Raw genomic sequence first — 12,363 nt, forward strand, 5'->3', positions numbered from 1 at the left:
CATATGAGTGCTGGGAGCAAACCTCAGTCCTCTGCGAAAGCAACAAATGCTCTTAACCAATGAGTCCACCATAGCCCCAATTTTTAAAATTCTGTGTATATGTATGAGCTTGTGCATCTAAAGTATAGGTACGCTCAGAGTTCCAGAGAGGGGATCTGCTCTACTTTTGGAGTCTTTCAGATGCCCTGCCCAGGCATTCTGCTTTACCCAGATGCTCAAGGCTTTTTTTTAAATATTTATTTATTTATTATGTATACAATACTCTGTCTGCATGTATGCCTGCAGGCCAGAAGAGGGCACCAGATCTCATTACAGATGGTTGTGAGCCACCATGGTTGCCGGGAATTGGAACTCAGGACCTTTGGAAGAGCAGGCAATGCTCTTAACTGCTGAGCCATTTCTCCAGCCCAGGGCTTTTCTTCTAAGGGAATTGTTCCTCTGGTTGGCCCAATGCCCTGACTTCGTTGTCTGTGTTCAGCTTCTGGTTGAGTGTGCCGTGTTCTCATGTTGGTGGCTTTCAGGGCTGGCTCCTGGGTGGTCCCCACAACTCAACTACAGTTTGCACTCTGTCCTGTTGGTTGTCCTTGTCTTTTTCCTTATTGTGTCAGCGTCTTGTTCCTAAACCCAAGATCGGTTAGTGGGGCTGGTGCTGAAGACAAGGGAGGTGACAACTGCTCTTTTCTTTCTAGCTTTGTATCCTTGTAGGGGATGCATAAGGCTGTGCTTGGAGGGCAGAGGAGCGCAAGAGGTAGAGCTGAAGACTGACGGCCAACTTTGGACTTGACAGACTGATAGCAGGTACTGGTGGAGTGCTAGTGCTTAGTACAGATTAAATACCATCCTGTTTAGAAGCCAGACAGTACATTTCCTTACAAGGACGCAAAGCTGGGAAGGAAAAGGCTGTTACCTGCTGCTACCGCCTCCAGCCCTGGCTCACACTTGGCTTTTGCACATCAGTTATCTTTGGCACTTGACTATGACAGGCAGTATGGCATCCGCGTGGTGACTCTCATTTACAGTCCTAGAACCAGGCTAGTCTAGGTGACCAGACCCAGTCAGATCTGCTAAGACAACAGAAACAGCAGGGGCTGGGACTTGTAAGGAAGAAATAGCTGGGGCTGGCCCTTTCCCACACCCCACACATTCTCTGTGTAGATTTAGAATATTCATGATGTTGCTCCATGGGCCAGCTCCAGAAATTTAAATCTTTTTCTGGACTGCAACAAAACATCTGGGACCTAAAAGATACATTTCTCTTCTTTGTAATTAATTATTAGATGAGTGGAGACAGAAAAAGATATGACTAGGGATGCTATTAGAGTACCTGCCTGGCATGCATGGTACCCTGGGCTCTACCAAGCACCACATAAACCTGGCATGGTACTACATCCTGTAATCCCAGCCCTCGGGAGGTAGAGGTAGAGGATCAGGGGTTGAAGGTCATCTTTGGCTACATAGGAAGTTTAAGGGCATCTTGGGCTATATGAGACCCCGTGTCAAAGAAGAGGTGGGTGTTAAGTAGAGGAACCAATCAGAGCACAAAGATCAAACCATCTGTCCTCTCCTGTTCATGTGGAAGAGCAGCCTGCATTCTTCCCTGATCTGACAGCCTGCATTCCATACATTACTTCCAAGCCTACCAGAGTGTTCCATATTTCAAGAGACCCTTGCAGCCCCTAGCCCCTGTCTGGGAAGCTAGCATCAAACCCCTGGTATACCATACCCCGTTTTCCAGGGGGTGGCTCAGGCCCGTTTCTCCTCCAGTACCTCCATTCAGGCTGACTGGGGCCACACTGCTGCAGAGGCTTCTCAAAAATGATGGGATCAGTGTTAACTCCTCTGTTTACCATCTGTCTCTGCGGAAGTCCCGTCTCCAGATGACTCTCTGAATTCTCTTCCTCAGAGGAGGAGGACATATTGTAGCTGAACATTGCTATCGCGTCTTCTTTAGGACCTTGTAGGGGCAGAAGCTGAGCTGTGGGCTTCGGCTCTGACTCTGGGAGTTTTCTTGTTGTGGCCTCTGAGGTCCTTGTTAGTGGCCACCAGCTAGGCCCCACCAAAGGACAGCCACAGAAACAGCTCTGATACAGAGGCTGGCAGCAGGCACAAGAGAGGCAGGGAGGACATGAGGAGTCCAGAGGAGATCTGTGTGTGGTGCATCTAGTGTTAGGTCCCAGCTGAGAACAGTGAGGTGCCCACAGGAAAGGACCATGGCAGCCCCGGGTGTGAGGTGTTTGCAGTCTCTCCACGGCCTTCTTCCACACAGTGGGGGGCACCCACCTGACCCTGTCTAGAGGCACCTTAGTTGTCTTGCCGTTCCAGAAGTGAACAGTGATTTCTTCTTTAGATGCTATGAACAGAAATGGGAGACATTTTTTTATGATTCCTGGCTCTTTGGAATAAAGCCCAAAGCCTCAGCCCCACCCCCTGTTCTTCTTGGCTCTTCATGTGCTGCTGTACCCAGAGAGCCTTTGGGAATGTCCCCTCTCCCATACCACACCGACCACCAGTTCTGGAGGACTTCCTGGCACCTCCCTGCCTCCTAGGCTGCAGAGGGCCTGGAGGGACCTGGTTTTCGTGCAGAACCAAAGCACAGCCTCAGCAAAGTTTTTTATGATTCTCTGAAGAACAGCTGTGCTGATTGGCTGGCACAAGAGGCTTGTCAGTCCCTGGAGGACCTGGTGAGTGATGGGAGGTGAGTTCCCATGACTAGAATACTTTCCCTGCCACCACCACACATGATGTTTTTGTTGGGTTCGTCCGGTTTGAATTTTTGAGATAGGTCTCATGTAGCCCAAGTCCTTTCAGCTCCATGATTCCTGCTTCAGCCCTCTGAGTGCTGGAATCCTAGATGCCATGACATCATGCCCAGCTCATGCGCTGGTTTAGGTAATCAGCATAGACATGGTAGTTGTAGGTTGTTTCTCTTGGTTTGATTTTATGCCTTTTGGGTTTTTGTCGTTATTTGCTTTGTTTTATAAATATCTTTATTAATTTTTATTCTATGTGTTTTCATATGTTTAAGTGTTTTACCTGGGTGTGTGTATGTGTGCCACATTCTAACATGGTGCCCAGGGAGGCCAGAGGAGGGTATTAGGTCCCCTGGAACTGGAGTTATAGAAGGATGTGAGCCTCCGTGTAGATGCTGGGAACTGAATGTTAACTACTGAGCTGTCTCTCCAGCCCCCACTTTTTGTTTTTTTGAGACACTCTTATCTGTAGCCTAGGCTGCCTTCAAACTCCCAGCAATGCTCCTGGCTCAGTTTCCTAAGTGCTAGCATCGCAGACACAAGCCACCAGCTTCTGTCCTCCCTGATACTAACCATAGCACACCCTGGGAGGTAGGACCAGATCTGCTGCCGCTGCAGGGTAAGGGCCGCTGGGTAAGGTGTGAGGGTTCTCTTTGCTGTGAGTCCTACACTGCGGAGCCATGGCCACCAGCAGTGCTCCTCTGGGCGTGTAGGGTCACAACAGCTTCCTCACCTTTCTGGCCTTTTTGCTTCTTCAAGCCCAAGAGAACAGTGCCGGGGCCGTACTGCTGTTGCTCTGCTTCCCAGGGGGCCAGCACCTTGTCACCAGGCTGCAGTGAGCGTGGCATGGATGGCGAGAACTGAATGACATCTTCTGGAAATACCACTCTCCGTTGCTGGACTGGCAGCTTTAGGCCTGTGACAAGGGGAGCCTCAAATTCCACAACCAGGGCCCCCCTCCTCTCCAGCTGTGGGAAAGAAAATAGAGTAAGATTTGACATTAGGGGCTAGGGAGATGGTTCAGTAATCAAGAGCCCTGGTGGCCCTTGCAGGGGATCATGGTTTGGTTCCCAGCACTCACTTGGAGGCTCACAACTATCCATAATTCCAGTTCCAGGGGATTGAACACCCTCTTCTGGCCTCTGTAGCCACCAGGCATCACACATGATGCACATACATATATGTAGGCTATCTTAGTTACTGTCCTAATGCTTTGATAAAATACCATGACCAAGGCAACTTATAGAAGTTTGTGTTTACTGCTCTTACAGTTTCATGGGGTTAGATTCCATGGACATCGTGGTGAGGAACATAGCATCGAAAAGGCAAGGATGGTGCTGATGCCGAAACAGAGCTTACGTCTCGATCCACAAGTGCAAGGCAGAAAGAACAGAGAATGATACAGGCTTTTGAAACCTCAAGCCCACCCCCACGACACGCCTCCTCTGATAAGACCGCATCTTCTAATCCTTCCCATACAGTCCCACCATCTAGGGACCAAGCATTTAAATTTATGAACCTAAGAGGGCCATTCTCATTCAAACTACCACACAGACGAGCACTCACACATAAAATAAAGCTTAAAAAAAAAAAGATTTGAAATACAGCAGAAAAACAGAGTGGCAATGCATACCCGTAATCTCAGCACAAGAGAGGCTGAGGCAGGGGAATTGCTCTCGAGTTTGGGGGCAGCCTGGGCTTTATACTGAATTCAAGGTCATGTTGAGGTCATCAAGGGCCAGGGCAGCTGAGGCTACAAACTGAGGCTCTGTTTGAAACAACAAAAAGATGGGGCGAGCAAGATGGTTCCGTGGGGAAAGGCGCTTGCAGCCAAACCCGACTTCCTGAGTTTGATTCCCAGGACCCACATGATGGAAGGAGAGAACTGACTCCCCCAGTTCTCTTCTGACCCACTTGCCATGGCACATGTACACACAAGAGCACACGCATGCTCACATGGAACCACATTCACAAAGTCTGGGGATGTAGCTAGTTGGTAGAGTGCATGTCTAGTGTGTAGACCTGGGCTCCATCCCCAGCAGAACTTAAACCACGCACGGCAGTGCAACATATAATCTGAGAGGCAGAGGCAAGAGAATCCAAGTTCAAAGTTCAAGGCATCCTGGGATACAGGAGGTCCTATGTCAAAATATTAAAAATTGGGACCCAAGAGATGGCTCTGTAATTAAGATCACTTACTACTCTTGCAGAAACCCCAAGTTTGTTTCCCAGCTCCCACAGGGCAGCTCACAACTGTCTCTAACTCTGGTTCCAGGCTTACTAACACCCTCTTCTGGCCTCTGTTGGCATTCTGTGCACATGGTAGACATAGTCATACCGACAAACTCACAGTCATAAAATTAAAATAGATCTAATTTTTATTTATTTTTGTTGTTGTGGTGGTGGTGGTTTTCGAGACAGGGTTTCTCTATGTAACAGCCCTAGCTGTCCTGGAACTAGCTCTTGTAGACCAGGCTGACCTCTAACTCACAGAGATCTGCCTGCCTCTGCCTCCCACGTGCTGAGATTAAAGGTGTGCGCCACCACCGCCTGGCCCAAAACTAATTTTTAAAAGAGAAGTCTAAGTCAGGAGGCGGTGGTGCACACCGTGACTGGCTGAATCTCCTCTGCTTTTGTCATTAGTTAGCACTTCAGTGGTCCAAGCAACTGAGCTGGCCCCTTGGGGATGCTTGAGCTGTAACTTGTGCCCCCAAATGGGAGTGACAACCTAGGGTCACCTCCAAAGCAGGGGTCCCCCCAGCAGTGTCCAGTCCATGGGCAACTCTATGGAGGTGACTTGACTTATCAGAACATTTTTGTTCTGTGGTGATTTAGCATAGATGAGCATGTTTTTAAAAATAGGCTGAATATTTTCTATATTTGCATTTTTTGACATAGACAGAGGCACATATACACACAAATAAAAAGAATTTGGGAACGAGGAAGTTTGAATAGCTAATAGAGAAAGCCATGTTATATGGAAGGCAGAATTTGGGGTGATGCTTCTTCAAGCTAAGGAAACCCCAAGATTTTAAGCAAATACTGAAAACTACGAGAGGGGCAGGAAACAGACTCCTCCTCGTAGCCCTTAGAAAGAACCAAACCTACAATGCCTCACGAATGGGAAACAAATGAGGTTTCTGTTCAATCTATTCACTTTGCGGAACTTCACCACACAGCCCTAACAGTTTAGCCAAGGAACCAGACTGACAAATATACACAGTTAAGACACACCGGGCGCAACCAAGTCACCCAGAGGAGCATGTGGCGAGAAGCACTTGCCTCTGGAGCAGCCTTTATCTGAGCCAGATAATAAAAGCCTTCCGGTTCCCTCCTGGCCAGGACCCAGGGGCCAGCAGCATCTCCGACTCTTCCCAGCCAGTTAAGCCCCTGCCACGATGTATCAGCAGTGTGGGAACATGGGTGACAAGAACCACACCTGGGAAAAACAAATGAAATCAAGGGGCAAGCACAAAATCCTGTAAGCATCAATAGACTATAGAAGTGGCTCGGAGGGTAAAGGTGCTTGCCACAGACCCCACACTGTGGAAGAGGAAACGACTCCCATAGGTTGTCCTCTGACGGCCACATGTGAAATATAGTGTGTTCCCACCTAGATAAACATGTGAATATGAAATATAATAATAAGATACGCGCCTCGGGCTCTGATCTGAGGAGGCTCACTGCATGAGGATGAGAAGGTGTGCACAACAGAAATCCAGGGAGAACGTGGCAATCTGTGACTTGCTGCAAGATCAGCTCGACTTCTGGAGTTAGCAGAAAGTGAAGGGCACATAGGTCGTTTTCTGTATGGGGCATTATTTCAGGAAAACCAAATGAAATCTGCTTGTATGCTTGTGTTAGTCAATGCTTGAAAACCTGTGGGATTCTGGGATGAGGTAACAAATTGACAGGGGAATCAAACTGTAAGTTGCTTGGCTTCAGAGGTCAGAGGGATGTGAACATGTTGGAGCTGGGGCAGTTGCAGAATGGGGGATCTGGTTTTGGGGAGGTTGTTTTCAAATATTTATTTTTACTTTTTGAAGTATGTGTGTGTTCAGATTCCCTGGAACTGGAATTACAGGCGTTTGTGAGCCGCCTGATGTGGGTGCTGGGAGTTGAACTCAGGTCTCCTAGGAGTACGGATATGTACTCTTAACTGTAGAGTAGTCTTTCCAGCCCAAGAGGGTATGGGCTTTTGAAAAAAGTTGTTTTTGCAGACAAGTCTGAATGTAAAGATGCTTAACTTGGAAAAAAAAAGCCAGGTGGTGGTAGCCCCTTTAGTCCTAGCACCTAGGCTGAGGCAGACAGAGGTCTGTGAGTTTAAGGTCAGCCTGGCCTACAGAGTGAGTTCAAGGAAAGCCAAGGCTGTTACACAGAGAAACCTTGTCTCAAGAAAACAAACCAAATCATCAAACTACAACAACAACAAAAAAGCTAAGCTTGATCTTGAACAAGGTGATCCAAGCATGGGGCCGGAGAGATGGCTCAATGGTTAAGAGCACTGACTACACTTCCAGAGGACCCAGGTTCAATTCCAGCACCCACATGGCAGCTCACAACTGTCTGAAGATTCAGTTCCAGGGGATCTGACATCTTTACACCAATGCACATAAAATAAAATTAAATAAACCATGAAAAATACTTTTTTTTTAAACAAAAAAAAAAAGGTGATCCAAACAAATAAATTAAGAACTTGAGCAATGAACTGGAGAGATTCTCCAGTGGTTAAGGATTAATTCAGAAGACCAGGATTTAGTTTCCAGCACCCACTTGGCTACTAACAATCCTCGCTACGTAACTCCAATTCAAGCGTATCTGCTGCCCTCTTCTGGCCTCTTCAGGTACTGTATGCATGTAGTACGCAGACATGCAGGCAAAACACCCAAACACTTAAAATAAATTTTTAAAAATTTTTAAGTTGAGCGTTGGGCTGCCGTGTCCCTATCCTAGGCAAACTGGTTGGTCCCTGAAACTTACTACAGGCTGACGTTCCTTTGCCACGTCATAGTCACACTTTAGACAGCTGACTGAGGATGCTATTCTGGAAAATCCCAGGCATTTGAGGACTCTAAGCTGCCATTAGGACCAGGAACAGAGGGTAAAGGAAGGACAGAAGCTGGTACCTGGTGAGTGTGCAGCTCGTGGGCAGCCAGGATGCTTGTGTGGCAAAGGGACAGGTGAAGGAGAGGCCCCAGGGTGGCACCGCATCATCTGGGCTGGGGGCTTTCCCGGCTGTGGCCACACTGCAGTATTTGGGCAGAGGCAGCCCAGGCCTGGCTGAGGGCTGCATGGTCTTCAGAGTACCCACCTGGAGCAAACACAGGTATCACAGCTGTAGTCTAGTCCCGCCAGGGGACACTCCCCAGGGTTCCTACTTACACCCAGTGTCCCCTTTGGAGTACCCATCTCAGAATGTCCCCCAGGAACTAGGGAGGACTGAAAGAACTGAAGCTAGAAACTTAAAGAGATCCCACTTCAATCCTCCCTCAAAGCCGCATGCTCATAGCTTGTTACCACTCCAGAGATGAGCCGCGAGAGGCACCCAGCAGCTCAGCTCCCATTGGGCTTTACCTCCTTCCTCCGCCATGTGGCTAGAGCCCCTGGAACATGCCCTTTCTCTTTACACACCCTGCCGTGACCAACTGACCCCCACCAGAAGCCACCGACTCCCCTCCTAACCTGGTCACCTACAGGACTAGCTAGGGTCCTCCCTTTGTGGACTTATTCAGAGGCAGTAGCGGTCACCTAAGACTTGTTAGGGTCTACCATGGCCCAAAGCCACAAGTCTGATTCTCTGATTCCAAAGGGACTTACCTAAAACTCCAAATCCAGCCCAGACCTGAGCCTTACCTCAGTCTTGGCCTCATCTGACAGCTGGTACTCAAGGCGTTGGTGTAACAACTCTTGGTTCCCAGGCAGGTTGCTTAGCAGGTTGCTATGGACTTAATCAAGCAGGCAATGCCAGGGCTTGGGAGTACACTGGGCATGTGCAGAGAGTGACCTGAGGCCCTGAGAGACTTAGATTTGGGAGTGAGGTGGGAGAGTCAAGGCAAGTTTTTTATTTTCCCTTTATCTCAATGACTGCTTCCTTACAGTGGGAGCCTCTTAGAGGTCTTGGGGGAGTCCCGTGGAGGGGTGCTGAGTTCTTCAGAGACTGTCTGCTTCTACCTACAGAAGGCAGAAGGCTGGATTGGGAAACTAATGAGTGGCCTAGGGACTCTTCATTCCTTATAGTTTAAAACAAAATAGCAGGGCTAGGAAGACAGCTCAGTAGGGAAATGGCGTGCTGTGCCAGCATGCAGACCTATGTTTGTCTCCCCAGCACCCACTTGGCCGGGTTTACATACAATCCTAGCATGGAAGGAGGAGCTTAACGGCCAGCTCCTGAACCAAAATGTGGAACTGTGGGTTCAGTGAGAGATCCTGCCTCAAAAAAATAAAGGGGATAACAATCGAGGAGGACACCTTCTAGCCTCTACAGCCCCATGCATGTACAAACACACACATACACACACACACACACACACACACACACACACACACACACACCAAAGGACCAAGCGTGTTTGTAACAAAAGGAACTCTCCGAATAAGTATGTGAGCTGTAGAAGGATGGGGAACAGATGGATGACCAAAGGAATAAAAGTCCAGATTCCTTGGACCTGGAGAGATGGCTCCAGGTTAAGAAAATTGTCTGCTCTTCCAAAGGACCCAGGTTCAATTCCCAAAAGGACCCAGGTTCAATTCCCAGCACCCACATAGCAGCTCACACCTGTCTGTAACCCCAGTTCCAGGGCTTCTGACACCCTCACACAGACAAAATGCAGGCAAAACACCAGTGCACATAAAATAAATAAATCATTTAAAAAAATAAATAAGAAGCCTGGGCAGTGGTGGTGGCACACGCCTTTAATCCCAGCACTCAGGAGGCAGAGGCAGGTGGATCTCTGTGAGTTTGAGGCCAGCCTGGTCTACAAGAGTTAATTCCAGGAGGACAGCCAGAGCTGTTACATGGAGAAACCCTGTCTCGAAAACCGAAGATAAAGAAGTCCAGATTCCACTCTCATGCCCGTATCCACAAAGACTGGTGTGCTGAGGCAGTCGCATAGGTGGAGCCGACCCAAGAAACCAAACACGGGCGTGTATGAGTCTCAAGACTGTAGCTGGGAATTGTATACAGACTCTCTTCTTCTTGGGCAGGAATAAGGAGGCATCTAATTCTAGGAGATCCTGGTGGCTATTTCCTGAGAGAGTCATAGAGCTAGACCCAGGCTCTGAGGGACTCTAGTTCAAGTAGCCCACTGCTCCCTCACAGCATAGTATTCTGCATTAACTTAAAAATGTTCATTTATTTTTATTTTATGTATATGAGTGTTCTGCCTGCATGTATGTATGTGCGCTACAGGCATCAAGTAGCCCACCGCTCCCTCACAGCGTAGTATTCTGCATTGACTTAAAAATGTTCATTTATTTTTATTTTATGTATATGAGTGTTCTGCCTGCATGTATGTATGTGCGCTACAGGCATGCCTGGTGCCTGCAGAGGCCAGAAGAGGGCTTTGGATCCCCTGGAACTGGAGTTAAAGACAGTTGTGAGCCACCATATAGATGCTGGAAAGCAAACCCAGGTCCTCTGCAAGAGCAGCAAGTACTCTTAACCACTTAGCCGTCTCTCCAGCTGCTTGGACTTCTTGCTGGTGTCGGGGAGATTTGAAAATGACGGGTTGTGGGTTATTCAGTCCTTCAGTTTCACAAGGAATACATTCTCTGTATTAGTTATGACAGTTTCGGTTGAGTTTCCTCTGGCAACTCAAAGTGCCTTGACTGATGATGCTCTCCCAAAGCCAATTCTACAGTCACCAGGACGACTGTGGCCCAGACACATGCCTCGAATCTCAGTCTAAAAAGACCAGTGACAGGGGCAGCCAGGAAGGATTACTGAATGAGACCTTGGGGTTTTAGTGATGGTAGGGAAATATTCCAGTTAGAATGGGAGAGAGCAGGGTGTGTTTGCAAGACTGTGCTTCCCTTTTGTGGGGATGTCAAAGTATATGGAGCTTTGAAAGCCAAGGGGAGCCAGGCATGGTGGCACTGACTTTAATCCTAGGACTCTGGAAACACAGGCAAGTAGCTCTCTGTGAGTTACATAGTAAGAGCAAAAAGAAAAAAAAAAAAACCCACCAAGTAAACTAAGTGGGTGCATTCAACGGCAGTAGTCAAAAGTTATTCGGCAGTTTGAGCAACAATATTTTAAGAACTTCACACTCGTGTACACATTGCCTTACAGGACACGCACATGTCAGGCACCAAAAGATAAGGAAAGAAACGGCTTCAAAACGAGGGTAGAGCCAGCTGAGAACAGAATCCGAGATGGAAATTAATCGTGGTCCCGGCACAGGTGACAGGATCGGAACAGGAAGATAGTGTCAACAAATATTTACCAAGCGTACATTTGGGCAAGGCTCTAAGAAGGTTGGGGTGGGTGGTGCGGAGACCCCCGGGCACTCGGTACCCTCAGAATACTCAAAGCAGTAAGGCCGGCATGGGAGTCTCAGTTTGCATGGGATAATTTAGTGCCTCTGAAACCCAGAGAAGCAACATTTAAGGAAGGTTGGTAGTGGGACTACTGTTGTCCCCTCCCCCAAACCACGTGTATGAGAATCTACTGGATGCCGCTGCAGCAGAGCCCGTTTGGGAAAGCACTGACTCAAATGACTCTCAGAGACTGGTCTAGGGGGCCACAACTGGTGGTCCGAGAGTTCCTCCCAGCCTCAGTCTCATCCGGGTACAAGAGAGACTGTAGATAGCTGATGTACTTGATGGCAGCTCGGAGGGTCTCCACTTTACTGAGTCGCTTCTCCAGGTAGTCCCCGGGCAGGTGTCGCCGCAGCCGCGCGTAGCCTTCGTTCACACACTTGACTCGCTGCCTCTCGCGCTCATTCCTCTTGCGGATGAAGGCAGGCCCGTAGGCGTAGTCACAGCGCCTGTAGTTGGCGTAAGGCATGGGGAAAGGGAAGGGGTACGGGTCCCCATAATTGTCCATGATCAGGGTATCGCCGGTAAAGGGCAGCAGAGGCAACTCGTTTGTGTAAGGGGGCGGCACAGGGGCCTCGGGGCACAGGTGGACAGTGACCATGGGGTCCAGGTAGAAGGGCCTGGACAGTGGCAAGTGGGCAGACTCAGAGAAGACGGAGAGGCTGTCTGGAGGGTTGGAGTAGCTTCTGTTGTCCATCGCCTCCTCTTTCACCTAGAACAGAGGTGTGCTTATCAGTTTGTCCAGATTAAATAAATAAACACATAAATAAAAGAGCAAGTTTGATCTACTTTCTTTGAGATTCATGTCTTAGAGACTTCTGCTTAGTTTCAGGACTCATACTGAAAAGTAAACAGGGTTTTAGTCATTTGTGTATAGGTGTCGCTGTGGTGCCTGAGACTTGTGATTACAGGACTCCAGAGGCCGAAGCAGGAGATTAGCTCTGAGTTCAAGGGAGCCTGGACTATATAGTGAAACTGTCTCCAAACAGTACCACCTCTAACAAGGAAGGGAGGAAGGGAGAGAGAAAGAGAGAGAGAGAGAGAGAGAGAGAGAGAGAGAGAGAGAGAGAGAGAG

General features: G+C 48.5%; 2 protein-coding genes across 2 annotated transcripts; both read right to left on the minus strand.

The window, feature by feature from the left end:
- Positions 1-900: 900 nt before the first annotated feature.
- Positions 901-8,616, minus strand: C8H11orf16 (chromosome 8 C11orf16 homolog). Its single transcript, XM_026781083.1, has 5 exons — positions 8,604-8,616; positions 7,877-8,061; positions 6,033-6,189; positions 3,484-3,718; positions 901-2,350 (listed from the first exon to the last, which is right to left on the minus strand). The coding sequence occupies exons 2-5, from the start codon at positions 8,041-8,043 to the stop codon at positions 1,677-1,679; spliced, it is 1,233 nt and encodes a 410-aa protein (XP_026636884.1). The 5' UTR covers positions 8,044-8,061; positions 8,604-8,616; the 3' UTR covers positions 901-1,676.
- A 2,844-nt stretch (positions 8,617-11,460) lies between these two features.
- Ascl3 (achaete-scute family bHLH transcription factor 3) lies at positions 11,461-11,985 on the minus strand. The gene has a single exon (XM_026781182.1). The coding sequence runs from the start codon at positions 11,983-11,985 to the stop codon at positions 11,461-11,463; it is 525 nt and encodes a 174-aa protein (XP_026636983.1).
- Positions 11,986-12,363: the final 378 nt, after the last annotated feature.

Source organism: Microtus ochrogaster, chromosome 8 (assembly GCF_000317375.1).
Source record: "Microtus ochrogaster isolate Prairie Vole_2 chromosome 8, MicOch1.0, whole genome shotgun sequence".
Taxonomy (NCBI): domain Eukaryota; kingdom Metazoa; phylum Chordata; class Mammalia; order Rodentia; family Cricetidae; genus Microtus; species Microtus ochrogaster.

What these genes read in the sequence shown, in the direction of transcription:
- C8H11orf16 (XM_026781083.1), bottom strand. Translation starts at nt 8,043, where the DNA reads ATGCAGCCCTCAGCCAGGCCTGGGCTGCCTCTGCCCAAATACTGCAGT. An exon ending in ACGAGCTGCACACTCACCAG is followed by an intron (nt 6,190 to 7,876) that starts GTACCAGCTTCT and finishes TGTTTTTCCCAG; the next exon opens with GTGTGGTTCTTGTCACCCAT. An exon ending in GAAGCAAAAAGGCCAGAAAG is followed by an intron (nt 2,351 to 3,483) that starts GTGAGGAAGCTG and finishes TTCTGTTCATAG; the next exon opens with CATCTAAAGAAGAAATCACT.
- Ascl3 (XM_026781182.1), bottom strand. Translation starts at nt 11,985, where the DNA reads ATGGACAACAGAAGCTACTCCAACCCTCCAGACAGCCTCTCCGTCTTC.